The sequence below is a fragment of the Molossus molossus genome, unplaced genomic scaffold (genome assembly GCF_014108415.1).
Source record: "Molossus molossus isolate mMolMol1 unplaced genomic scaffold, mMolMol1.p scaffold_m16_p_31, whole genome shotgun sequence".
Taxonomy (NCBI): Eukaryota; Metazoa; Chordata; class Mammalia; order Chiroptera; family Molossidae; genus Molossus; species Molossus molossus.
In genome coordinates this window covers 295287-322520 of record NW_023425368.1, presented here as the reverse complement: position 1 = coordinate 322520, position 27234 = coordinate 295287, and the positions used below count along the sequence as shown (strand labels likewise).

The 27234-nt window shown below is 62.2% G+C and overlaps 1 protein-coding gene across 1 annotated transcript in view; it reads right to left on the bottom strand.

Annotated features, from left to right (window-relative positions):
* Window positions 1–27234, bottom strand: part of KCNQ1 (potassium voltage-gated channel subfamily Q member 1) — a 283407-nt gene that overhangs the window by 35198 nt on the left and 220975 nt on the right. Inside the window, exons 13-15 of the mRNA XM_036281174.1 lie at window positions 26824–26918; window positions 26106–26152; window positions 25319–25380 (exon numbers count right to left, since the gene is read on the bottom strand). Coding sequence (XP_036137067.1) covers window positions 25319–25380; window positions 26106–26152; window positions 26824–26918 — 204 coding nt within the window. The remainder of the gene's footprint in view (window positions 1–25318; window positions 25381–26105; window positions 26153–26823; window positions 26919–27234) is intronic.

Here is a 27234-nt window from a genome sequence, read left to right as displayed (position 1 = left end):
CCTTCCGGGGGGCCCTCAAAGGTCTCCCTCCTCTTCACACCCGCCGTTCCCTTTCCCAGTCACGACGACGAGAGCCCCTCATGACAGCGCGCTTCGGGAAACGGGAAATCTTTCCGAAGACGCACCTCCAAGTCTGCTCTGCACGCAGACGGCAGCAGCGCAGTGGCGTGTTCCCTGCAAGGTGACATCGGCACACGCGTGTCCCGAGCAGCACCACCCCACACCCCGTGTCTGTCACCTGGTACCGGGGCACTTTCCCGGGTCCCGGAAGCTGCAGAACCGTCCCCAACGCGCGTGCCCAGGACCAACCGTCCCGCAAACGCCGGCGGTGGGGTCTGTTTCCAATTTCTCCCTGCCATAAATACGGCTGTGATGAACTCGTGTGCGCGCAACTCTGAGCCGTGTTCAGAAACAGACAGGGTCACGGGGTCACAGGGACAGGAACCGGCTCCATGCTCTCGATGCATCTCATTGGAGCACTTCCCGGAGGGTGGACCTGCACAGACCCATTTCCCCTCAGCATCACCAGCAAGGAACAGCACTCACCGACATTTATTTTTGCCAGTTTTCTATCTTTGTTTAAATTCTTAGAGCTAGGGTCTGAACACTTCTCTGTAAAGGGCCGCGTGGTACCTATTTTAGGTGTTGAGGGCCAGGCGGCCCCTGTTGCAACTCCGGAACTCTGCCAGAGAGAGACTGTACGTAAGTGGACGTGGCTGTGTTCTAATAAAACTTTATTTACAGAAACAGGCCGAGGGCCGGATTAGACCCACAGGCTCAGAGAACGGAAGGAATGAGGAATCTTTCCAGTCTTTGTGGTCCTTCTTTTGTGAACTGTCTTTTGGGTCCTTTGCCCACCCTCAGTTCTTCGCTCAAAGGTTTGGAGTCTTTCCATGTGGAAAAACCGTCTCTCTCCATCGACGGCTGCAGTGGTGGGGGGGACAGGGCGGGCAGGGAGGGCCCCGGGGGCTGCGGGCTCTGTGCCCCACTTCTCACACTGAGCTCCTTCTTGGATCCTGGCTCGGCCTGACCCCCGGGGCCAGAGGCACCCCTGCCTGCTGCCCATGGGCAGGAACCCACCGCCCGAGGACGGCTGGCTACTCTTCCAGGCAGTTCCAATTCTACAGCCGTGGCCCGTGCCTCAGTTTCCTGGGACGTACGGCAGGAAGAACAGTAGCACCCGTTTGTGGGGGCACCATGTGCGGAGGGGCTCCGGGTGCCTGTAGTGTGACCGATGCTGGCCCGTCTTTGTGGTCTAAGAGCCGTGACAATGTCCAAGACCGTGGCTTGTTTCCCAGCACCGGGCAGGGCCACCCCATTCGTCGGTTATTTTCCCCCGAAATACCAGAGCTGTTTCCACGTCTTGGTTCCTCTGCGGGCTCTCTGGAGCCTCGCTGTGAGTTAAAAACGCCCCTGGCGCTCTGGTTAGGGCTGCAGCGAGCCAGACCCCGAGGGGAGCGCGTGTCCTTCCGACGCCCAGGCCTCGTGGGGGTGCCCTCGCTGCTCCGGCCCTCGCCGCCCAGGTCACCTCGCCTCGCATCAGCTGGCGAGTCCTCTGCTCTGGGCAGTGGGCGTGCGGTTAACAGACGGGCCTGACCGCTGGGCCCCGGCTGCCCCTCCCCACTAACAAGCGGGCAGCCCCGTGGCACAGGAGCGCCCCCAGCCTCAGTTTCCCTCCGGCACAGTGACGTCCCGGGAGGCCTCAGCCAAGTAAGCGGAGCATCGGCAGGGCCGGGCGAAGAGGTGTAACTGCCACTGTTCCTGGGACGAGCCATCCCACCCCCTCACGTCTTCTCGCGAGCTAGTGGCTGTGGGGTGCGGAGTGGCCCCCGGGACACTGCGAATTCAGGTGCAGACACAGCCCCCAGTTCTTCCCACGGGGCTGGCGACGGCTCCCTCTGCCCTTGGCCTTCAAGTCCTCTTGGGTGGCCCGCTGTGCGCTGGCCCAGGGCTCCGTGAGCACAGGCCCTGCCCGGCGGCTGGAGGAGGTGACCAGGGGCCCGCGGGGCAGTGGAAATGGTAGCGGAGCCAGTGGCTGGCATGGCGCACCCTGAGCACGGCGGGTACACAGGAGTCTGTAGGGGCAGCAGGGGGCAGCTGAAGGGGCCAACCGGGGCAGGAGGGGGAGAGAGAGGCTGCGGGGACCCGAGAGAAGGGCCCAGGAGCACCCCGGGCACGTCTGGGCAGGGCGTAGCCCCGGGCACCGGGGGACAGGCTGCAGGCAGACACCGGCCCCCAGCCATGCAGTGGGCAGGCCGGGGCAGGGGGGCAGGGAAGCGGCCGACGTCAGGGCTGCAGAGGGCACAGGCCCAGACTTGTGTGGCCCGGGCCCGGGGCTGCTCTGAGCCCCCTTCCAAACCCCAGCACAGACCCCCCCCCGCATGCACAGCTCCCAGCCCTGCAGGGTGAGGTGGGGGTGCCGGGCTCCGGCTCCCAACCTCAGCACAGGGCACCTCAAGAACTCCCAGGGATACGGGGTAACATGCAGGGTTTGGGGACACCACGGCACTATCTGGCTTGAGAACCTCCTTTTATAGGTGCCACAGACCTCCACAGAGAGCCCCCCAAACACACTAGCCCTGCCTTCGGGCTCCAGGCCAGGCCCCCACCTGGGCGCAGGCCAACCCTGGGCCGAAATGCCCGTCCCTTGCCAAGCCTCCTGAGGAGGCCCTGGCGACCTCGGACCCCGGTCAGCCCCTGTGATCGGGGATCGCCTGGCCAGCCCCGGATCCCGCAGGGCCGTGCTGGTCCCCGGGGTGCCTGGCCGGGGTCCAGAGCTCCCCGAGCCCCTGCAGGCTACATCCCTCTCAGCCCGGAGGCCCTGGTGCCAAGCCGGCAGGTGTCCGGATGCCCAGTGCACGCGGGACTTGTGCTGCTCACCGTCTCCTGCTCACCGGGAAGGGCTGGGGCAGGGTGCGTCCGGATGGGCACCCTGGATGCAGAAAAGAGGGACAGGCGGGGGCCCAGGGGTGGCCCTGTGGGGCAGACAACCCCAGGGCACGTGCTCCTCGCCCTCTGGCCAGGGACATGGGCAGCCCGGCCACGCCAAAGGTTTGCTTGCAGGGCCGGGGACTTCCTGGCCCTGCTGCTGGGACCTGAGGCGGGGGGCTTGGGCGGTGGTCACCCGGCTGTCCTTCCGGGACAGGCAGGCTCAGGGAGGGCCGCTGAGCCCAGGCCTCGCCGCGGGGGAGCGGGGCAGGGTCTGACGCCGGCCCCAACGCCTGCCCTGTACCCCGCGGCGCAGACCAGGGGGCCACTGTCGCCCTGAACAAGGCTGTGTGGGGGACTGAGAGGAACTGGGGCCGGCCACGGGGAGGGAAGAGGCGACCGAGACAACAAGCCCACTAGGCCCAGAGCCACACTGGCAAATTCACCCCCTGTCCCGGAGAACGCAGGGCCCCCTCCCTGCCCTTCCCCCCGCGGGGACACTAAGGCCCAGCCCTTGCCTCTGCCCCCTCCGTGCCAGGCCGGCCCAGGGACAGAGCCTTGTAGGCCAGGGGCTGTGGGACAGGCTTTCGTCACCGCCTGGACAGCTGTGCGGCCCTGGCCCTGAGGGACAAGGACACCCAGCTCTCCCCTCCCAAGCGCCTGCTCGTCACCCGTGCCCCATGTAGGACAGCCCCGGGAGGGGGCGCCGGGGGACGCTGGGCTCCACGCTTGGGTGCCCGGTGGTGGGTGGGTGTTAGGGTCTGAACTGTGTCCCCCAAATTCAGCTGCTGAGGCTCCAACCCCAGTGGGACTATATTAGGATACGGGGCCTTCGGGGAGAGGATTGAAGGTAAATAAGGTCATGGGGGGCCCTGACCCATGGGATCGGTGTCCTCACAGGAAGAGGCCGAGACCCCAGGGCCACGAAGGGGCCTCGAGAGGACGTGGGCCGCACCGCCGCCGGCCCGGCCTCGGACCTCCAGCCTCCGTCTGGGCCGCTGACTCACCTCGGTGTGCGGAGGGCAGGGGCTGTGGGCGCCCAGGGGATGCCCAGCGCGCTGCCCGGGACGGTTCACTGCCAGACTATGGAGGTCGCCCGGGGGGACGGAGCTCACATCTCCAGAGTGCTGGACGCTCCCAACCCGCCTCCTGACCTCCAACTAACTGCCCCATCTCGGCCGTTAGCAGGGGCCCTGGAGCGTCACCTGGCCTGTCCCCAGCCTTCACCACAGGCAGCCGCTTCCACCCCTCACTGGGGACCAGGCCCACAACCTGGGCATGTGCCCTGACTGGGAACCGAACCGGGACCTCTTGGTGCACGGGCTTGACGCTCACCCACTGAGCCACACCGGCCGGGCTGGCGTCTAGCACCCGATAGCTCTGGCACGACCCACTCCTCCCCATCGAGGGCCCCACCCTGGATGCCTCCATGGCGGGATCACCCCAACGTGGAAGGTGGTGGCCGGCCGTTGTCCCTGGTGGATGCTATGCACGGGCCCTGGGGTGCAAGAGGGAGCATCCCCAGCCCTCCAACAGCCCCGGACGCTCTCCCGCTCACACTTCAGGGCTGAGGAAACTGAGGCACAGGGAGGCTGTGTGATGAGACCTCAGTCGCTCCAGAAGCCCGCCCTGCCCCCTCCCCTGCTAGCCTCTCAGTGCCGACGGGCCCAGCGGGCATGTCCACTCGGCGGTGGGTCCTGGGGGCTCCGGCCGCCCCGTCCACCCTCCAGGGCTGCACGTGACATGGGAGGAGGCAGGGCAGGCTGCTGGGAGTGGAGGCTGAGGCCGAGGTGGGGAGCAGGACAGGGCTGCAGAGTGTGGGGGGCTGGGGCCTTTGGAGTGCTAACGGAAGTCACACCCTTCCAAGGTCGCCCTCTGAACAGCCCCGGGAACCCTCCACGCAGCCTGCAAGGGGTCAGCTGGCCTCTGCTTGATCACCTCCTGTGACGGGCAACTCATTCCCACCCTGTACTGCTCCGGCCATTGAGAACTTCTTGTAAACGTTCCTGACACCGGCCCAGAAATTCCACCCCAGGAAAAGTGAAACCCACACCAGGGGAGAATGAGTGGGAGGAGGTGTGCCGTGACGGGGTGGATCATGGTGAGAACTCGACCGGTGGCGCGGTTCCTCTGAGCATCACCCCTGCTGTACCCACACGCTCACAGCCCACAGCTGGCAGTGACCACGACGGCCACCCAGGGCCCGAGAGCCCCCACCCCGGGGTGCGGCCCACCTGCCTCTGCAGGGCTCTCTCCTGCCCGCCCCTCACCCACTTCCCCACAGACTCATTCCTGCCCCAGGGCCTTGGCTCTGGCTGCCCCTCTGCCTGGGTCCTCCCCAGTCCCTCCCTCGCCCAGGACTGGATTCCAGCTTCCTCGGCCAGGATGGTGCTGCCCGGAGCCTGGCGTCCAGGTCCCCTCTCCTTCCTTTAGTCTCGCTTCCTTCCCAGGGACGCCCTGCTCTCCCTCCTTCCCTTCCCTCCCTGGCCTGTTCTCGGCCCCTCTGGCCCCTTCCCCTGATGTTACCCCAATAATCAACCCAAACCAGCCCCAAATTAGGCAAACGCACTCACACAAATCAGCGGGCCCCGGGCCGCGGAGGCGAGAGTTCAAACAACCCGACCAATTTATAAACAATTTTCTCTGTGACGATTAAGTTACATTTTCCCCAATAGCTGCTTAATTTTCTTGTCAAAAATACACAGTTTTCACATTTGTCTCGCTGTAAGGGTAATTAATTTCCAGACCATAAGTAAGAACTTAATTTGATACCTGCAAGGATTATAAACTATTTCAAGCTGTTGTTTACATGAAATCAGGAAAGATTAGTTCTGTTTGCAATTATGTTAATGAGGACATGGAGTGGGTACATTTCTTTTTAGGGAACTCAGCATCATTTCGCCGTTTTATGAACTCATGGAGAGGGTTATAAGGTGGCACAAGCCCGCCGAGGCTATATTTAGGGTGACCCTGGCTGGCGAGGGGGCCCTGAGGAGCGGCCCAGCGCCCCGAGCAAGGCTTTGGTGGCCACGGCCGGCCGGTCGGGCGGGTGAGGTCTGGCCCGGGCTGTCCCCATGCTGTTGGCAGTGAGCCAGCCTGCAGGGGGACGGAGGGTACTTCTCCAGGACCCCTTCTGATGAGGGACAGACAGACACAGTCAGGGCGCTGGAGCCGCAGGCTGCCCCCTTGCCCACACCATTCCCAGAGGCCTCCCGGAGGGGCGCAGCATGGACCCAGGCTCGAGGTGCGAAAAGGCACCATGTGCTCGAGGACGGGCCCGGGCGGAGGAAGCAGCGGGCAGGCGGCGGGGGGTGGCGCACTGTCCACGCTGTGACAGCCACGTGGGCCTCGCCGCGCAGACAGGAGCCTTCCCGACATCCACGGGGTGGTCAGAGGCGCATGGGGACAGGACCCTCAGGACCCAGGGTGAGGCTGAGGGTGGGTGCAGCTAAGGGCCAGGAATGAGCGGCGGACACGGGCTGGCACGGACGCAAGTGCCAACGGGGGCTTTGGGGGCCTGGGGGCGGGGGGCTGGCCGAGCTGGACCTGGGTCTAAGGAGGGCCCGAGGGAAGGTGGCCTCGCCTGCCAGCGCCCCCGGAACCTGCCTGGCCAGTGGGGGCGGGCGCAGCAGACGGGGCTCATCCGGGGTGCGTGACCTGCTGGGTCTGCGGCCACATCACGGCTGGTCAGCTGTCGTGGGGGAGGCCGGGCTGGGCCCCCGAGCTGCCAGCTTCCCGGAGCGGCCACGGGGCTGCCGGCAGAGTCCTCTACATCCGGGGGTGCCGGAGACAGCCAGCTGAGGGGAACAGTGTCCCACTGCGGCCCTGCGGGGACGGTTTGCCACCACTCGCCACAAGTCCCGCGTCGTAGAGTCTGTCCCCACAGATCCCATTCCCCTCGCTGGCCCTGGGGGTGGGGGTGGGGTCAGGCCCGGGACAGCCCTCCTCCCTCGACAACGAAACCATTCAGGGGGTACAGGCCGCTTCTGCGGGTGCTGAGCCGAGGCAGCATGTCCCTGCCCCGTGGTCCTGTCATGACCGTGTCCGTGGGGAGACGAGGGCTGGGACCGCGCAGCCCGGGCTTGAGCGGGGACAAGGACAGGCCGCAAAGGGGGGGACGGCCCGCCGTCTCCAGCTCCCGGGACACCTGTGAGGCCTGCCCACTGCCCGGACCTGCAGGGTGCCTCATGGGCGGTTCCCAGGCGGGGCACACGGCCCTTCGGGGCTGAGCAGGGTACAGGCACCACGCGAGGCTCTGTGATGTCACTGAACACCCCAGTGAGGAGGCCAGAAACAGGGCTGCGCCCCAGGCGGGAGCGGGACGCCCCACGTCCCTCGGGGGGAGGTGAAGGAGGATGGAAGGGCGGGGGGCAGCCCAGGAGAGGACAGCACAGGGCGTTTCCCGTCGCCTCGCTCTCGAAGGTCAGAGTGACCGCCGGGCCTCAGGTCCACACCGTCACGACTGGCTCTGCCAGGCACCCGGGAGCGGAGGGGACGGACACAGCCCCCTGCCCTGGGTGTTCGTCTCCAATCGACCCCCAGGGTGGCGGTGACTTTGGGCAGCATCGCTGGACGGGGCACGGCGAGTGTGCCACTTTCGGCGCAGACGGGTCGGGGGCCAGCTGGACGTCGCTTTGCGTTTGAACGTCTGGGTGTTTTCTGTATGGCCGTGTGCGGAAAACAGCGGTCCCAGCGCAGTGCCGGGAGGCCGAGGGCCACGCACAGGCACCCGCGGTCACCGAGCGGGCCGGGCGCCAGGAGCTTATGGGAAACGTATCCCGCGTGGCCCTGGGGCGGGGGGCCCTCACCTGGTGGTGACCCTCCAGCTCCTCATTTGTAAGGGGGTGGGGGTCCCACCTGCCTCTCCGGGAGGCACCTGTCCAGGAGGCTCCCACCAGGTGTGCAGCTGGGAAGCCAGTCAGTTTTCCTTCAAGGAAGGTTTGACGGGCCCGTGGGAACCACCTCCCACGGCCCAGGAGAGCAGGACTGGGGAGCGACAGGTGTGGGACTTCGGCGGCATCTAAGGGGCCTGGAGCCTGTCTGCCCCCCCGGCCAGCAGATAAGAGACCCGGAGCTGCCCCCATCCTCCCTGCCTTTGTCCCCAGTCCCTGGGAACGGCCGGCCCAAGGGCCTCCTCATCTAGGAAGCCCCCCCGGACGTTGGGGGTGCCATGCCGATCCCTCTAGTCAGCAAACACACCTGCCTGGCCAAGGTCAGATTTGGGGAAGTGCTGGCCCCCAGCCATGTCCTCCCTCCTGGCTCCGGTCTCCCCTGGCTCTGGTCCCCTCCCTCTCCAGCCCCTCCCATCTTCCTTTCCCCGTTGATCTCTCAGTACTGGGGTTCCAACGGCCCCCTGGACACATGCACATGGAATCTGTGATGGCCTCCGGCTTGTCCCACCCCCACATTCCTCCGGGAGACGCACCCCCACCCAGGTGCTCACATCAGAAACCAGGTCTTTCTCGACACGCCGTCCCTGCGGTCTCCCTGCCCAGTCCAGTGGCCTGTGGCTGCGGCCCGGCAGGTCTCTGCCCTGGGCCTCAGACTGGCAGTGCGTTGCAGCCCCACGCAGCCCCTCTCTGCTCTCGGGGTTCCCACCCTACCGGCCTCTAATCCTCTTCCCATGGAAGCCAGAGCCCCGACCCCTGGCTCTCAGGGTGATCTCTAAGGTTCCTCATTCAGCTGCCAGGGTATGGCTAGAGTTTCACTCTGTAGGCTCTGCTTCACCTACCCTCACAGCCTCAGGTGTACCCCAGGGCCTTTGCACAGGCTGGGTACTCTTCCACCCCACACCACCCTCCACCTCCATCCCCCCTGGCCGGCTCCAGGCCCCCGGCTGCCCCACCAGGGAAGCCCCTGCCTGCCTGGTGCGTCCCCTCCTCTGCCTGCTGGATTGTGTGTTCCAAGGGGCAGGGGCCAGCCCGTCCTGCTCCGTTTGCTGCCCTGCATGTAGCTGGTGTCCGCGGAGGGAGACACGCATGTATGTCGTGTGGCACAGGGACCTCTTCCTTGGCTTCCTTCCTCTCTGCTCCCTCTGCCCAGGCCAGAAAGGCCTCATCCTGTAAGACGCCCGTGGTTCTGGGGCAGGTGTAGGGTTGAGAAGACGCCCTCCGAGGACCCCATGAGTGTAGTTTCCACCCTGGTCACTGGATGTGGCCTTTCTTATCCAAAGGTAACGTCATGGAGCCTTAAAACCAAGACCTCGTGTGTTTTCCAGGTGTGCCCAGGTGGACACCACGCGGGCGGCCCTGCCAGGGGACACACTCTGATGGGTCTCACTGCACCCCGCCTCCAGCGTGACTCTGGCTCAGGGGACAAGAGTGGCCAGGGGGGTGGCTCTCTCAGGCCCCGGGACCTCGGGCCAGGGCCTCACATCACGCCGAGGCACCCTGCCTGGGGGTGGGTGCCGGGTCCGACAGGGAGGAGGTGGGTCCTGCTGGAGACAGCGTCTCTGTGCGGTTGGCAGGATGCCGGCCACCTCACTGCTCACACAGATGGCTCTTTATGTGCGAGACCTGACCTGCGCTCCCGGCCGGCAGGGAACGGTGGGGGCTGTGCAGCTGTCCAACTTGTACCCCAGGACAGGCGGTGGTGAGCAGGAAGCGGGGGGCGGGGAGTGTACACTGGCCTCACAGGTCCCCGCGCCCCTCTACAGCCAACTCTCAACATACCAGATGCATGCAGCTAAAAATATGAGTCGGGTCGCCGCCCTCCTCAGCCTGAGGTCCCCACCTCTCTCCAGTCGAAGACATAAGTCCCTCCAGTACTTCCCAGGGCCCGGCGGTCTGTCCCCTTCTCTACCTGTCCACTCTTCCTTAACCCATGGCTCTGGCCACACTGCACGCTGCTGTTGCTTAAACAAGCCAGGCATGGTCCCACCCCAGGGCCTTTGCACTTGCTGTACCCTCTGCCCAGAACACTGTTCCCTGAGATGCCCCTGTGCCTTGCTCCTTCGCCCGCCCAGAGATCTTTCCTGCAGACCAACACACTCTTCAGTCTCCTCTCCAAAGCCCCAGATCCTGCCTGGATGCAGAGGGTTTCTCCTGAGCGGAAGGGGTGTCAGGCCTCGCCCTCATTCTACCCGGGGGACCTTTTTGCCTCCTGGAGGTAGGACCCATGACAGAGCCTCTGTACTGGGCATTTTTTGGGTGCAACACCCACAGGCTTGCCTTACATGCCGCTTGCCTGGTCCTCCCACTGGTTCCCACTTCACGGACGAGGATCTGGAGGTCAGAGGGGCCCCCGGCTGGAGAAAGGTTCTTGGGAAGCAGGCCTTCCTAGTCAGCCCTCCCCCTCCTGCAGGCTCTTCCAAACTCGGGGAGGGGTTCGAGGCTGCCTCCTCCAGCCCAGGGCCTTCGGAGCAGACGGAGGGCCGGGGAAGGAGGGAGGCGGTGGAGCCAGGCATGAATGGAAGGCCGTGGGGAGGGCGGGAGCCGTGGATGCGGAGGGGGTGGGGAGGGAGCGCGCTGCCAACCCAAACAGCCCTGCGCGCCTCCGGCTGGCTCTAACCCACACAAGTTTCCATCTGCCCCTGGAGCACTTGGACCCCGGGCGAAGGCCGTGCTCCTGGGTCTGCCTGGCGGCAGCCATTTCGTGGGACCCGGGGCCCGAGGCCCAGGCCGACCCGCAGCAGGGAGGCCCCGACCCCCGTGTGCTTTGTGGCCATGGGCCTGCTGGCCTCCACCTGCTATGGGGCACGGCGGGCGAGGGCTGCACCCCGACCCAGGCTGCCGCCCGGTTCCCGCTGCCCGGTGTCCCAGCCCAGCTCCCCGGACTGGGGGTGGCCCCCAAAGTCCCTGCTGCCTCCTCCAGGGCCTGGGCAGGCTGCCCCTTTCCCGCTGGTCCCCTCCCGGGCCCTGCCTCTGGGCTGGGACATCTATTTTTGGTGGTGACCAAGCCATTGCTTAATATGCAGGACCGCCGGGGGCAGGCTGTGCCCTGACCCACAGGGTGACAAGTTTAAAAAAGGGCCCATTTTGATCAAAATACATGTTTTTCTGAGGTCGGCCAAGGCAGCCGGGGAGGGTTTGCCGCAAAGACAAGGCTGGGGCGGCCCTCGGGCCAGCCCTGCCGATGCCGCCCAGCCCGGTCCCCGAGATGCACGACCCAAGCAGCGGGCACCCGCGCCTGGGCACACATGGCTGTCTGTGCCCGGCCCGGGCAGCCTCTCTCAGCCATCAACCCACAGAAGTTGACACGAGCTTGAGCTAAATTTTTAAAAATGTAAGTTTCCTTTCTGGCCCATACTTGAGGCCTATAAATAGAGTCATTCAGGAGAGGCCTAGTTGGGGGGACTGTCACCCAGACGGACTGGCAGAGAAACGCTCAGGAGAGAGGAAGGGGGTGCCGAGGACAGGAAAAGCAGGAGCCAGGGTGCACCTGGGGAAACTGAGGCGGGACTCGGGAGGCTTGTCCAGGGCCGCACGGCAGGAGAGGGCGGAGCCCGAGCCCCGAGTGCTCATGCTTCTTCCCGGAGGCCAAGCTGGATGCCACCGCCATGGGGTCTGCGGCCGCTGGTGGGGGCACACTAAGAGACCCGCCTTCCTGCATTCTGCTGTCCCCTCAGGAGAGGCGCAGGCAGCAGCCCCGCCAGGCTGCCCCGAGCATCAGCCCCGATGCCAGTTCCAGGTCTCAGCTCCAGCCCAGCCTGAGCTCCGCCCTCCCTCCCACAATGGTGGCCTCTTGGCAACAAAACCCCCAGACGCCACAGGGGCCTGAGGGGTCCCTCCGGATGGACGGCAGGGTCCATGCCTGTCGTCCCCGAGGCCACCTGACCCACGCCCTCATCTCAGTGATGGGGTCCCCGAAATGGCTGGGAACATGATTACTCCCAGCACTTGCAGAACCCAGAACACAGACGGGATGGGGCGTGTCTGCCGGTGGGCCGCCCTGCTGCCCTGTGACGGGCCACCGTGTCTCTGACCTTAGTGAGGGGTTCCCCGCAGGTGCGGGTCCAGCCCCCCAGAGGGCCCAGCTCCAGCCCTGTCACCTGGACCGTGGGGCGAGGGTGGAGAGGGGAGGGTTCAGACGGTGGCTCGGACCCTGCACTGACCATGCCTCCTCCCATCTGTTGCTTCTGTGCCAACAGCCTGTGCTGGGGACGGACACTCAGACATGGGTCTGTTCCCAGGCCTCGCTCCTCGGGTACCCTCTCGTCCTCGACCCACAGAACAAATCCCAGCACACGGCCCCTTGGGTGCCGGGCTGTTCTAGGGCGCCTGCAGGAGGGACAGGGCTGAGCACTGGCCGTGGTCCCCCTCAATGGCCAGGCACTGATGTCGGATCCTGGAAAGGGCTGTGGGTGGGCAAGAACAGGTTGGCAGCAGAAGTCACCTCATGCTCAGGTGGCCAGGCCTGCTGCCCCGCGAGCACCTGAGTGGACAGACGGACATCCTATCCCATGGACACTGCAAAGATTCTTGGTCCTCCCACTGTGTGGCTGGAAAATGGCGGTCTTGCTGGGACTACATTTCCCAGATGCCTCTGGGGGAGGGTCACGTGACTCATTCTAACCAATGGGATGATCAGAGGTGATGTATACATCAGTTCTGGCTGGAGTAGTTAAGAGCTGGGCTGGTCTTCAGGCCTGGGAGGAGGCCTGGCCCCAAATGACAGCATCCCCATCTCCACCCAGAGAAGGCCTGAAGGGAAAGGGGCTCAGACCAATGGCCACCACCTGGATGGCCGTGCTGAGCGAGCCCAGAGACTGGGGAGGGACCTCAGGGGAAGGGGTCACAGGCTGGCATGACAGAGGGAGAATCCTGGTGGGACCCCAGTTGGCAGAGGGCCGAGGACCAGAGCAGGAGGCTTGGCGACATGCTTTCAGAAACCTGGGACCCCATTCTCAGCATCTTAAGTTGGTGACTTAGCAGCTCATCCGAAGCGGCCCCCAGAGCAGCTGACAGCCACGGGCTCATTCACCTCAGGCCGCAGGGCCGCAGCCTTGCACACCTGTGCCCACCACCGAGGGGCCCCTGCTTCCCCGCCTTCCCCACCCCGAGTGCGGTGGCCGTCCTCGCCGTCCGCACCCCGACTCAGGGCGCTTCTCCCGCAGGCACAGATGTTGGGTCCCGGGGTTTGCTGAGCGACAAGAGAACGTTTACTTAGATGCTCACAGAGGTGGCAGAAGTGAGCCAGCCGGGCTGCGTGGGCTCAGCCGACGAGCCACGGAGGCGGAAGAAGGGCCCCTGGAGCTCAGCAGAGAGAGAGGCAGAGGGCTCGAGCCTGGAGGGAGGAAGGGGAGGAGAGACGCCCGGTGCTCGTGTTTTGAATGCTAATAGACCCCTTTCTGGAAGCTCTGTGACAGGGGTGACCCTCGTTCCCGCCGGCCGTGTGTAAGAATGCCTGTTTGCCCGCACCCGTGCCGGGGTATTACCATTTTCTGAAATTCTGATGTCAGCGTGCAGCTCTCCAGCCACTAATGGGGGATGGGGGTGGGGGGGCTCTTTCCAGAGGACTGTTGGCCAAAGCTGGGCCATGTATTGGAAGATGTCTGCCAAGCCAGGCGCTAGGCAGGGCCTTTGGGGGCTGCCGTGTCTGCGACAGTGCTGGGCACAGCTTCCCAGGGGCCCTGAGACTCCCAAGCCCGCCGGGCTTGAGCTCAGTCTCCCTCCGGGGGGCTGCAGCCGCGTTCCAGGGGCCCCCACGTCCCCTCGGTGCTCGCAGGGTGCAAGGACCCCCTGGCGGCCCGCCCACCTCTGGCCAGGAATGGGGGTGGCGGCGCTGAGCGTCAAGTGCCGCTTTCAGTATAGGGTTATCTTTGAAACCTCAGACAGAACAGGGCTTGTGTGGTTTCACCGAAGAGCCAGCACCTCAGGACCTCGCCATCCACTGAGTCGGCTCCTCAGGAAAGAAAAAATACACGAACCTTAAAATAACCAGTTCCCAGAATAGCAACGAGTGACGGCTTCTGAAGGGAGCCCTTTGATCAGCCAGAGCCCCACACCTTCGCCCATTTACGGCCGCGTCACTCAAGAGCAGCTCACCAGCAGAGAGAAGTGCTGGGGGGCCGAGGGAGGTGGGGGCTGGGCAGGGGACCGAGAGGAGGGGAGCTGGGCCGGTGCTGCCCTGTGAGGCCGCAGACTTTCTGATGCAACCAGCCTGAGTGGGTAGGGAGGCGCGCCATGGAGTCAAGATGGCCTGGTGCTGGGGGCGCAGCGCAAATGCACCCCCTGCAGCCAGTGCTGCTCTGACGGCCTTCTGAGAGCCCGGTGGGGGACGCTAGGCCGGTGGGAGACAGACGTGGGTACAAGAACCGGAATCCCAGGTGGACGGGCGGCAGGACCTCGGGAGGCATGGGCCCTGGGCTCTGAGGGCTCAAGGACCGAATGCAGGGACGATTCTGGGGATGGGAGCCCAGGAGGGGTCTGTAAGGATGAGTCCCTGTTGGGGGAAGAGGGGCGGGGTGGTGCCGGGCTGTAAGCTGCTGCTCCCACCCAGCTGCCCCATTCTGTCCCGCACCTGGCACCCACTCACCCCGCCCGTGTTTGCCGCCACTGCCCCGGGCTGGGCCTGGGGGAACCTCACTCACCCCTGCTCGCGAGGACACGACAGTAAAGCTGCCCTGAGTGATCGCCTCGTCACCAGCCCGGTCTGTCCCAGGAGCCCTGGGAATGCGGCTCGTGAGAGTGAGGAACCGACTTTTAATTAGATTTCAACAGATTCAAATGGAAACAGAGAACCCCCATTCGGCCGCTGGGAAACCCTGTGTTTGGAATGACGGGCCCGAGGGTCTTTGTTTTTCACTGTGAGTTTCATGATCCTGAAACGCAGGCCAGGCTGTCCTCACAAAAACTCCGCATCGGAGCTACAGGCACAAGACCTCTGGAAGGCTGAGCGAACCGGCAAAGTCCAAAACACTGACCAGACGTGAAATGATCACGTTTCAACCTGTGGGGTTAAATCAAACAAACTATCGCAATGCTTTTAGCCCATTTTTAAAACGGTGGCTCTTAGGAGACTTGAAATGATACCTGTGGCTACCGTCCCGTTTCTGCTGGACACCGCTGGCCTCGATGGGGCTCGGACACTTCTCTGAAGGGCGGAGGCTACACGGCAGGGCGCACGGGGCACATGCGATCTCTACAGCACGGGCTTCTGTTTGCTTTTCTGTTTGTCTGTTTGTTTATGTGAAAACAGGTGGGGGTCCAGTTTGGCCCCCAGGCCACAGTGTGCTGGCCCCTGGCCTCGAGGCTCCGGGCTGGATCAAGCGGCTGGTTTCGGTACCGTTAGTGGGGGTCCTTCCTCGCTGAGGGTCGCTGGGCCAGCCCAGACCCCCCGGAATCCCAGCACGAGGCCCGCCCAGGACTAAGCCCCAAGGGCCCAGCGTGAAGATGTGTTCCAGGCCCCGAAGTTCCAGGTTCCACAGGGAGACGGAACACAGGGTCAGGACTAGCACGGGGATCTGGGGCGCGGTGCCCACAAAACCCAGGCCGCCCACAGAAGTCCCATCAATCCCCCTCGCCAAGTGAGTGGACAGGAGGGTACCGACCGCGTGCTGGAGGGAGGCTCAGGTGGACGAGCGAACCTGGACACGAGGAGGGCAGAGGCTGGACACACGAAGCAGAACCGCCCGGAGGAAACGCCCCTGAAGGCGTTTGACGGGCCGAGGACTTGCGCTCCGGTCTCCAGTCTCACCGGCCGTGGGTGGCCAGGTGTCCACGCCCGGGCCGGCCCCAGGCGGCGGCTCACGGCGGGGCTCTGTCGAGCTGGGCCCCTCCGGTTGCTCTCACTTCAGTGTGAGGGCCGATGAGACACGGCCGCTCCCTGGGAAGTGCGTAGAGGAACTGCCCTGCACCGGGCGTGGAGCCCGATCCGCCCCGGGAGCCGCGCCCACCTGGCTGGGCCGGGGTCGCGATCCTGGGGGTGAAGCCCCGGCGGGCCCCCTCCCGCGCAGGAAGAGGACCTCAGCTCCCTACTGGGCTCAGAACTCCCCGCAGATACATCCTGAGAGATGTGACCTTACGGTTCGAAAAAAGAAAACCCTCGAAGAGAAGGGAACATCGCGAATGACGGCAGACACCAAAACAAAGACAGAGACAGACTCCCCGAGCCTGCCGATGCCACCATGACCAGGAACCGAACGTGCAATAACCATATTCATTCACTCCAAGAAGTCGTCTAAAGTTTAAATACGCCAGCCAGGAGGAAGATAAACACGATCTGCGAGGTATGAAGAAGACCCGAATAGAATCTCCATAAATAGAAAAATAATAATAATTGGAATTCCAGACTCTTTGCACAGATGTAACAGCACATCAGACACCGTTGAAGAAACCTTAGTGAATTGGAAGGTGGACCGGAGGAGCGACGTGATTTTATTTGGAAAATTAGGGCGATTCGGAGACATGGAGGGGACCGAGGTGGGCTGTCACGTGTCCAGTGGAAATTCCAGAAGGGGGCAATGAGCAGAAGTAAAATTCGAAGAGATAACGGCTGAGTGAAATCTTAAAACCCATGCAAGACGCCAAATTGCGGATTAAGGAAACTTGCTAGTTCCAAGCAGAAGAAACAGAACCAGCTCTCCTGCTAGCAGAGCGCCGGAGCCCGAGGAGAGGCCTCAGGGCAGCGGAGAGAAGACAGCCTTGCCTTCCGAGGAGTCACCGTCCATTCCCACTGTTCTCAGCAGTAACCATGGAGCCAAGCAACCGCCAGGCGAGATTTCCGTGAGCTAAGGGAAAACCATCTGGTAACCGAGGGCCTAGAGTGGAAATACTTTTTAAGAACAAGGGTTAAAAAAAAAAAAGAAAGAAAAAGAAAAGTCATTTAAAAACAGGTAACACCTGAGAGATTTTGATTTTCATGGAAGGAAAGTCTAACGAATAATTTGCAGCTGGGGAAAAAAAAAAAAAAGTGAGCCCAGATGTAAGATCTGAGATTAAAAATAAGCAAGGAGAGGAGAAAGAGGCGACGCAGGGGCAGATGCAAACCCGTATTGATTGTGTAAAACTCCACGAGTCATGGGAAAGTACGACGGAACTAAAATACACAACAACAAAGCATATACGGCGGCAGGAGAGGGTTTCGAGGTCCTTATTTGATGACACAGGTGGGTACAGACAGCAGTGAACTCTGCTGGGTGTCCCGTTTCGAATGTTCTAGGTTCGCCTCTCCTGGAATGGCAGCCGAAAAGATAGCTTCCAAGCCAGAAGAAGAAGGAACAGAATGAGAAACAGTCATTCACCCACCAAGAGGCAGGAAAGAGGAGAAAAATGAACATGAAGAAGTTTAGTTCGAGTGGAAAGTTCAAGATACGTGGCTCGGAATCAATCCAAAGTTGTAAGACATTAGACCAAATGCGAATGTATTACATCCTTTTCACGAAACCAACCAGGTCATGTTTACAAAAGTCACCTAAAATGTGTAAAAGACTGTAATATCATGGACACCAACATCAGAAGGAAAAAAAAAAGAAACTACAAGAAAACTACAGGTCAATCCCTTCATGAACAGACACACAAACATCCCTAACGAAACATCAGCAGACCGAATGCAGCAACCTGTGAAGAGAGGATCCCTCCGCAGCTGGTGGGACACATTCCCGCAGCAACGGATGTGTCAGACCATGTGAATAGGATGAGGGGTAAAACCCTGGGGTCGTCGCTGAAGAAACAGACCAGGCATCTGGTGTCAGCGCTGACACACTCCGAATAGAAGGAAACAGTTCTTCAACCTGACAGAGAATCTACAGACGACCCACTGTTGACACCACACTTACTGCTGGGCTGCATGTTTTTCTCCATGCTCGATGTCAGAAAAGCAACTGTATTTCTAGACACGAGTGAGAAACAACCCAAAAACAAAATTAAGAATAACAATTCCATTAACAATCGTATCAAGCCTGATCGGTGTGGCTCGGTGGTTGAGCGTCGACCCATGCACCAAGAGGTCACCGGTTCGATTCCCGGTCAGGGCACATGCCCAGGTTGTGGGCCTGATCCCCAGTGGGGGCATGCAGGAGGCGGTCAATCGATGTTCTCTCTCATCGACGTTTTTATCTCTCTCTCCCTCTCACTTCCTCTCTCTCTAAAATCAATAAAGAAAAAATAATTGAAAAAAAATCACATTAAAAATAATAAAATATTTAGGAGTAAATTTTACAGAAGACGTGTGAGATTTATACACTGAAAACTACAAAACATTCCTGGAAGAAATAAAAGTAAGAGTAGGTGTAAAGAAGGGTACACCAGGTTCATGAATTAGGAGACTCAATATTGGTAAGATGTCAATTTTCCCCCAGATGGATCTATAGGTTGAACACACACCTTGTCAGAATCCCTGCAGGCATGTATTATTTATTTATCTATTGTGGTAGAAACGGACACGACGATTCTAAAATTCATGCAAGCAGTCAACGGACTGCCCTGGCTGGCGTGGCTCTGTGGGTTGGAGCGTCAGCCCGTGCACCGAGAGACTGCGAGTTCAATACCCAGTCAGGGCACAGATGCGGGTGGGGGATCCGATCCCCGGGCAGCGTGCGTGTGGAGGCATCTGATCAATGTTTCTCTCTCTCTCTCCCTCTCCCTTTCTTTCTGAAATCAGTAAAAAGCATGTCGTTGGGTGAGGATTAAAAGAGAAATTCGCAGGACTTAGAATGGGCCAAACAAGTTGGGGAAAGCAAAATGGGCAGACCCACACCTTCGGTCTCAAATGTACCCTCAGGCTACAATAACCCAGGGAAAGCCACGGGCTTAAGGGCACCCGCAAGCAAGCCGACGGAGAATTCAGAAACAAGCCCTTCCATTTCTGTTCGACTGGTGGCTGCCACGGGAGGAGAGTCTTTTCAACAAACGGTCTGAGGCTGTTGCTACCCACCAGCAAGAAAACAAAAACCTGACTTACACGTTACCTCACACCACCCTCCAACGTCCGCTCGCAGAAAATCGCCGTCAAGGTAAGAGTTAAAGCTGTAAAACCTCTCGAAGGAACGGTCCGTGACCTGGGATTCGGCAGAGGTCTTGGATACAGCATTGAAGACGTGAGCCGTACAAGGAGAGATAAATTGGACTTCATTAAAATTTAAAACTTTTGTGCCTTAAAAGACATGATTAAGTCAATGAAAAGAGAGCCCCAGAATGGGAGGAAATATTTGCAAGTCATGTATCTGATAAAGGACTTGTACCCAGACCCATAAACAGCTCCCGCCACTGAATAACAGAGCAAACTGCTTAATGAGAAAATCGGCAAGCGAGTTGAATCAACATCTCCGTAAAGAAGCCCATGAATGGCTAATAAGCACATGAAAAGTTGCTCAACATCATTAGCGAGGAGGGAAATGCAAATCGGACCCACAATGAGATATCATTACACACTCACAGGGCTGCGGACATGAAAGGGACCCGCCGAGCCTGCAGCCCGCGCCGGCGAGCGAGGGCGCCAGGGAGCGGGCCCCGCACGTGACTGGTGGGGAATCAAGATGGTGAGACCCTGGGAGAACCCTGGAGATGTTCTGCAGCCAGTGAAACAGAAACTCTCCCCACCGGCCACGTCTCCACGCGGGACACCTCACCCAGGGAACGAGAGGGTACGTCCACGCAGACACTCGCAAACAAAGGGTCGCAGCAGTGCCCACAATAGCCCCCGACTGGAAACCATCCAGATGTCCGTCAGCGGCCGCGGGGTGCAAGGACGTGCCTCCCCGCACTGGTCTATTCAGCATTCCGCAGGGGGACCCGTGTGGGCAGCCGGCACCCTCAGGCTGCCGCCAGGGAGGACAGCCAAACACAAACACTGCGAGGCCTTGGGGCCATGCACAGGGGCGTCCAGAAAAGGCGCGTTTGCAGCTCCAGAGAAAAGTGAGGGTACCGAGACGGGGAGCAGACCAGCGACGGGCTGGGGCTGGGGCGGGAGCTGGCAGGGGCTGCAGATGGAGCTGGGGGCACGGGGGTGGGGTGGGGTGGGGTGGTGAAAATGTCCTAAAACTTAGAGGTGTGATGATGATTGCAAACCCTACCTTTACTGAAATGTGTGGTGCATTTACACTGGGTGGATTTTTCTGGCATAAATGAAATACACTTTATGGCCTAAATTATACCCCAATAAAGCTTAAAAAAAAAAAGAAGTAGAAACAAAATTAAGGGTGTATAGTAATGACAGACTGTTGGGGGAGAAACACCACCTGCCACGTCAGCAGCGAGCCTGGCCACGAAGGCATGAGGTCTGGATGGTATGAGTCCCCGATCCTAAGAGCTAACCCTACACAATGCAAACACTGGCCGAGATATAAAGAAAACTACACACGTGCTCCACCATGTTGGCATTTTGATAGACAGGCAGGTACAAACTTTCCAGTGAGGATACAATGTCCCCAGGCAGGTACAAACTTTCCAGTGAGGATACAATGTCTCCAAAGGATCAACACATGTGTGCTGACAGACGCAAGCTTAGCACCAGCCCAGCGCTTCAGACCTGCCCGTCACTCGGGCACAGACGGTGTGTTCACAACGAGCTGTTTCAGAGGATGGCGGGCACCCACATCCCTCCCGCGACCCCAGGGGGCTCGCCCCGCCATCACAGCCACGCAGACCACGCCGACAAACAGCCGTGGGGAGAACGAGACTCCACCATGCAGACTGGAAACAAACACAAGTGAATGACCATTAAAAGTGGATGCTGTTGCCCTGGCTGGTTGGCTCAGCAATTGGAGCGTCGGCCCGCGGAACAGAGAGTCCTGGGTTCTGTTCCCGCTGACCTCGGTTGCACTTTGTCCCCACCTGGTTGGGGTCATGTGGGTGGCGGCCACTTGACGTGTCCCTTTCCCATCGATGTTTCTCTCTCTTCCCCCCCTCCCTCCCCCACTCTATCTGAAGATAAATGCAAAAATGTCCTTGGATGAGGATAAAAAGTGGGTATTGCACTGGCGTAACTGGGAGGGGTGCAATCTGAGTGGTATTTAGAGAGAGAATGCACACCTAAGACATCTAGAAATCCTGAAGAGGAGTGATTATCCAGCCTAAGGAGCTGGAGGAAGGTCACTGTACCAAGGCCAGGAAAATGGGAGGAGAATCCAAGAGGAGGAGCGAAACCTTCAGTAGGAACAAGGGCAGAAGGTTGTTGAAAATATTAATAAAATGGCAAATAGCACCCTGGCCAGTTTGGCTCAGCAGTTAGAGCATTGGCCCTCGGACCGAAGAGTCTCGGGTTTGATTCCAGTCAAGGGCATGTACCTTGGTTGCAGTTCAGTCTCTGGCCCTGTTTGGGGGTCATGCGGGAGGCAACCAGTCCATGTGTCTCTCTCACATCGATGTTTCTCTCTCTCTCTCTCTCTCTCTCATCTGAAGATGAATGGAAAATTATCCTCGAGTGAGGATTAAAGAAAAACAAAAACTGGCAAATAGCTGGCAAGCTTGACCAACAGAAAAACAATTAACGGCTCGAATAAACAACCTCGGCCACGAGGAAGGCCCAGTGACTGACGACACGGACGTTAAAACGCTAGCAAATCTGAGCACAAGGATGAGACGTGCAAACTCCTGGAACCCGCAGGAGAAAAGACAAAGAAGCGACAGCTGAACCGTCCCACCCACAATCGGGTCACGGCATCAGAAGGAAAACTTCCCGCAAAGAAAACACCAACAGGCAAGGGGAAATATAGCCCTGAGCCTCCACAGAATATTCTGGAACACAGAAAAAGAGGGAACACGTCTCAACTCCCCCTGCCAGGCTCACAGACCTTTGGGACTGAACCCACAGAGCACAGCATCAGAAAGAAACCCTCCGTTCTGTATACATGTCACCCAAACATGGACACAGACATTCGGAAGACAGCATTAACGGGCGGATTTCAGGGGCATTTAAGAAATAATATACAATGTGAAGGGTTGGGGGGCGGGGGGCGAGACCGGAGATGTCTGGAAAAATAATCTAAGTGCGAGATGATAAGGCCTGAACTCAGGGGGGTGGTTCGGGGCTGCTGTGCAGGACGAGCTTGGGGGCGGGGGACCAGTGACATTGTCGAGGTGACAGTGTCTTGGGGTCCGGCCTGTAGGCCTGGGTGGACAGAGGGACAGAGTGGGACTCTGGGAAGATGCCAAGTCCTGGGGAACCGGGCCTGCCTGGCCCAAGGGGAAGGACCAGGGACAGCTGGGGTGGGGGGCCCCAGGCTGAAGGGCCTTCCTGGCCAGGAGCGGGTAGAAGGAGTGTTCGGTAGCGGGGCCCCCGCCTACCCACCTCTGAACTGGGGCCTGGAAACCCAGGCCTTCCCTGTGCCCGGTTCTGAGCCATGAACATTTCCGGCAAAAACAGAGAAGAAAGAACCCTTCCCCAAAGCAGCGTGAGCTGACCTTGCAAAGTAAACAGGGCTCAAGGAAAACACGGCAGCCGGTCCTGGGGACCAGCGGAGATTGTGCACGGGGGAGGGGTCCACACGCCTTCTTCTCCGGGGTCCCCGGGGAGCCCAGGGGAGGCCTGCTTCCCCAGCGGGCAGGCTGGCTGGCTGGGCCAGAGAGACCCAGGCCTGGGGCCAGGAGCGGGGGGCCGGGCTGGGGCTGCGGGGGGCCGGGCTGGGGCTGCGGCCGCATTCTCAGGCCTCCCGTCCCGGGGCCTGGCCAGGCCCCTCCGACGACTGGAATCTGCTGCTTCCCTGAGCACAGAGCCCCGGGACCCCCTGCTCCCTTGTCCAGCCCCCACCTCCTTTCGAACAGACCCCTCGTGTTTCTGAAGCACGGCCTGGTTTCTGCTGGCTCTCCACCATCTCTGGCCTCTGCAGGGACCGGCTCTCACCTAACTGGCTGTGTGACCTTAGGCGACGGCGCGACCTTCCCGAGCCTCCCTTTCTCCACCCGTCACAGAGGATTTCCTTGGGCCAAAGAGTCCTTTCCAGAATGAAGAGGTGGTGGGAGGAGCATGTGGCAACCCTGGCGGCTTCTAAGCAGGGGCACAGTGGGTCCCAGCCCCTCCCTTCACAGCCACGGGGCGGGGGGCAGGTCCCTGTGTGCAGAGAGGTGCGGGGCTCCCGGCTGCGGGGGTGCTGTTTCTGCGCTCCACCCCCTGGGGTGAGGGGCATCCTGGAGGGTGTGGGGCGAGAAGGCAGCGCATGGTCCTTCTCTCCCAGGTGGCGCCGGCCCGGACGTGAGGAGAAAGGGGCTCCTTGCGGGAAACCGAGGCGCCCCTGAGCGAGCTGAGCTGGTCTCCCCCTTGCATGTGGACACCCAGGCCCCTGCCTCTCAGAAGGATCTGCCCCCGTGAGCAGGAGCCAGTGACCATGAACCCCAAAGAGCCCTGTGCCACCCCTCTCCGAGGCCCCCGTCCTGCGGCTGAGTGAGCCGGCCCGGGATGGGACCCAGCACAGCCCAGGCCGAGCTGAGCGAGGAAGCAGTTGGGGGCTGGAGCAGGGGCTCCCCCGCCAGCGCCGGGCTCCCTTCCGGCCCGGGCAGCTGGGCGGGGCTGGGAAGGCCCGGGGGCTCTGGCCGGGTTGGCGGCCGCTGGCCCAGCCTCTGCTCTAGGCCTGCTGGGCCCCGAGGGCCGGGTGGCTGCTGGATTTCCTGCCCCAACTTCCCGCAGTCAGCAGGGTTGCGAGGGTTGTTTATGGTCCCGATGGCAGCAGTGATAAGGGCGATAACATGGGGCCCGGGACGTGCCCCTGTGCCCTCTGCGCCTGGTGAGGCCCTTTCCCAGGGGCTGTCCCCAAGGGGGCACCGGTCAGTGCAGGGGAGGGGCTGGGCCGCTGAGCCACCGCCGCCCACCGCGGCCTCCGCCAGGGGCCCAGCACCTCTCCATCGGCGCCTGGATGGACAGCGGGGCCCTGCCCGGCACGGGGCGCCCAGATGACTCCCCTCCACGTGCGGCGCAGGGACGAAGACGGCACAGCCCAGTCTCCCCAAGGGCCACATGTACGGAATGGAGGACGAAGACGGCATAGCCCCGTCGTCCTAAGTGCCACATGGACGGAATGTAACTGATACCCCAAGGCCAGTGCTAGCCCCCCAACAGCTCCCCACTGGCCTTGGCCCAGCGAGGGCTGGTCCTGGCTCTCAGACCCCACGGTAGCGGCTGCTCCAGCCTGGGGAGGGGACTGCTCCGGGAGACACTGTCACCCATCGTCACTCCCCAGGACACCAGGCTTCAGTCTGTCCCGAGAAGCCGGGGCCAGAGCCGTAAGACCCAGACATTAGGACGGGATGGAGTAGGGGTGGGCGCACCTGGTCCCAGGGTCGTTCCCGCGGTGTGACCGGCCAGCGAAGGTGCTGTGGCCAGGGCTGTCCCGGAGTCGGTCGAGGAGGCTGGGTGGGGGCCTGGGTCCACCCCTGGCTCAGCCTCTACGTCCTTGGAAGTCTGGATGCACCTATACAGGGTCCCCAGCCTGCTGTCCTGGGCTTGGCCCCTGCTGTGCCCTGTAGGGTGTGTCCACCCCTTGCCTGCCCGAGCTCAGAGACGAGAGCCAGGGGGCAGGCCCGCTGACGGTGTCAGGGTGTGGGTAACACACGGCCCCAGCGGGCCAGGCCCACAGCGAGGGCCCAGCGGGCACCTGGACGGTGGCCCTCTCTCTCGGCCTGACCGCTGAGTGGGTCTCACGGCCCTACGGCCAGCCCAGACCGGGCAGGCGGGGCAGGTGAGGCGCCCAGGATGCGAAAGGCCGTGCCCCTGCCCCGCCTGCCCGGCTGCGGCCCACAAACATGGGCCAGAGCCAGGTGTTGCCGGGGAAACCGAAGGGCAGCACCCCGGCCCAACCGAAACGCCTCTATTTTTAGCCTCCCAGCTACTTTCAGATAAAGTCCGCGTAGACCCACGAGCTGCTCGGCAAGATAACTGGCCGCTCCGACCACAGAGACTTCAAAGGGCAACCTTTCCGCTCCCGGGCGCCCTGGGAGGACGCTGGGATGGGCACGGGGCCTGGCAGCGAGTGGAGGCAGCCTGGGGGCCCGGGGGCCGGAGCCCTAAGCAGAGGCCTCAGCTGACACCCACACCGCCCGGCACAGTCCGGACCCTGTGCAGCCCCACGTTCCCACCTGATGCTGGTGCACCCCGATATCCCCGAGGGCACACAAGCTGGGGGACAGGAGTGTGACCCTCAGCGACTCCAGGGACGGGCCTGAGGGCACTGGGTGCCACTTGCCGGTAAAGACACCACTTGCCGGAGGTCGAGAAGCCAGCCTGGCAATGCCTCCTCCCATGGAGCTCGCCGCCCAGCTGGGCAGGGGCGTGTGCACAAGCCCCCATCAGGGAGCCCCTGGCAGGGGGTGTCCACACTGAGCACGGGAGGGGGCAGGAGGGACCCTGCAGACCCTTAGCACCGTCCACATCCGGCACGCCCTCAGCGTCGGCCTGGACGGAGCCTGGCGGGTCAGCGGCTGCTGTGGGTGGCCCTGCACAGGCCCGACGAGGGCGACCGAGGGCGGGGAGAGCCGAGCGCTGCCCACCAGGCTGCACAGCCGGGACCCCCGCGCACGCCTACCTTGTCTTCCACGCGGTTCAGGCGCGCACCGATGCTGTTGCAGCCGCGGTCCTTGCTCTTCTCTGTGGGGCGGAACATGGAGACAAGGGTGTGGGGGGGCAGACGGGCAGGGGCAGGGCGGAGGACCCCGATGGGTTGGAGTGAGGTAGTGAGGGTGGAGAGCGGGATCCTCTGGGCTGGTAAAAGCACTTCTGTGGCAAGCACTTCAGAGGGTGCGGATATGGTGGGGTGCAGTGGGGCGTGGTGGGGTGCCGGCCAGCCGGTGACCTTAGTCCCTGCCCAGTCCCACGGCACAGGCCTGGCTCGGACCCAGGAACGCCTGCGGCCCCTGCCCACGGCCCCTGCGGCTACCACTGAGGCTGGGTGGAAGCAATCCCAAGGGACGCGCCTGGCCCTGTCCTCCCTGGTGGGACCCGCAGCCCCGTCCAGGGCACAGGGAATCAGGGCTGGAGCACGTGCCTCGCTGCTGCCTCTGGCCCCCCAAGTCCGGGCCTCGCCACGCCTCCCAAGCCCACGCCCCAGTCTCCTAGCAGGAGCTGGTCCTGGTTCCAGACCCAGGTCCTCAGCGGCCCCGGAAAGCCTGCCGTTTGGGGGGACCCACATGGTTCTCGCACTCGCCGAAATTCCTCTGTGAAGTGGGTCTGAAGCCATGTCTCGGGGCATCCCCTGCCCCCCTCTGGTTTTCGGTCACTCACTGCAGAGACCGGCCCGTTCTGACCGGGTGAAGTGGGAGCCAGAGGGTGGGAGACTGACGGCCGCTGCCCGGGGCACTCACTGCGACACTCACCTGAGACAGAGATGAAGAGGGAGGGCTTCCCGATGGACTGGTCCAACCTGGGAGGGAGACAGACCAGCTCACACTCCGCCTGGGCACCCGGTTGGCCACCTCACCTTGGGGACACCCACCACTGCCACCCACAAACCTGCCAGCTGCCTCCCAGACCCCAGAGGCCCATGCTCCCGACGGGGCGAGGCAGGGCTCGGTGGCCGGGCACCTCCCCGAGACTTCTCCCCTGGGCAGGGCAGGGTCCCAGGACGGCCCGTGTCCTGTGGCCGCTTCCTAAGTGTCCCGGAGCAGGCGCGGTCCGAGAGGCAAGCCTGCAGCTGGGCCCTTCCCGGGGCGGCCCGGTTCCTGAGCTGGGTGGCCCTCGTGTCCCAGTGGCCGGTCCGTGACAGCCTGAGCCCCTGGTCTGAGGTCGGGCCCACACCTTCGCCCAGCTGTACCTGGGACGCACGCCAGGCTAGGTGGCCGGGCCAGCCTCAGTGGAGGCAGGGCGGTCTGAGCCGTGCAGGCCCCACACTGCTTCCGTGCGATCAGACTCTCCAGGCTCCAAGTCAGAAGCCAGACACACGGGCTCCCAGTGGCCAGGGCCTCCCGGTCCAGGGTGGGAGACCCAGGGTGGGCCCTGTGCCTGGCAGGGCCCCCCCCCCCCCCCCCCGGCGGAGGGTCCCCCGGTGGGGGTGGGGCGGGGCCAAGGTGGGAGGAGAGCCCGGGGGGTGCCCACCTTCTCTGCAGCTCTTTGATGCGCACCATGAGGTTGAGATGGCCCTGCGAGTACTGCTCAATGACGTCCCTCACGTCGTAGGGCTTCCGAGCTTGCTGCGGGCCAGAAGACACGGGTCACCGCCTTTCCGAGCCCTGCCGGCTCTGTGCGAGGGGTGGTGCTGCGCCCGGCTCTTTGGGGATTCAAGGAGATCACCCGCACGGCTGGGGTCCTCCCAGGGTCTCAGCTACCCTGGCTGGGCCGCTGGGAACTGGGTGGCCCCGGGCCCGCAGTGAGCCTCTCTGGCCCTAGCTTCCCGCCTGTCACCCGCCGGGGCCTGCTCGCTCTCCCTCAGCAGGCCGCCAGTCCCCTCCTCAACCGCCTGGAAGAGCTGCTCCAGCTGAGGGCCAGGGCAGAGGGGCATGGCGTGCC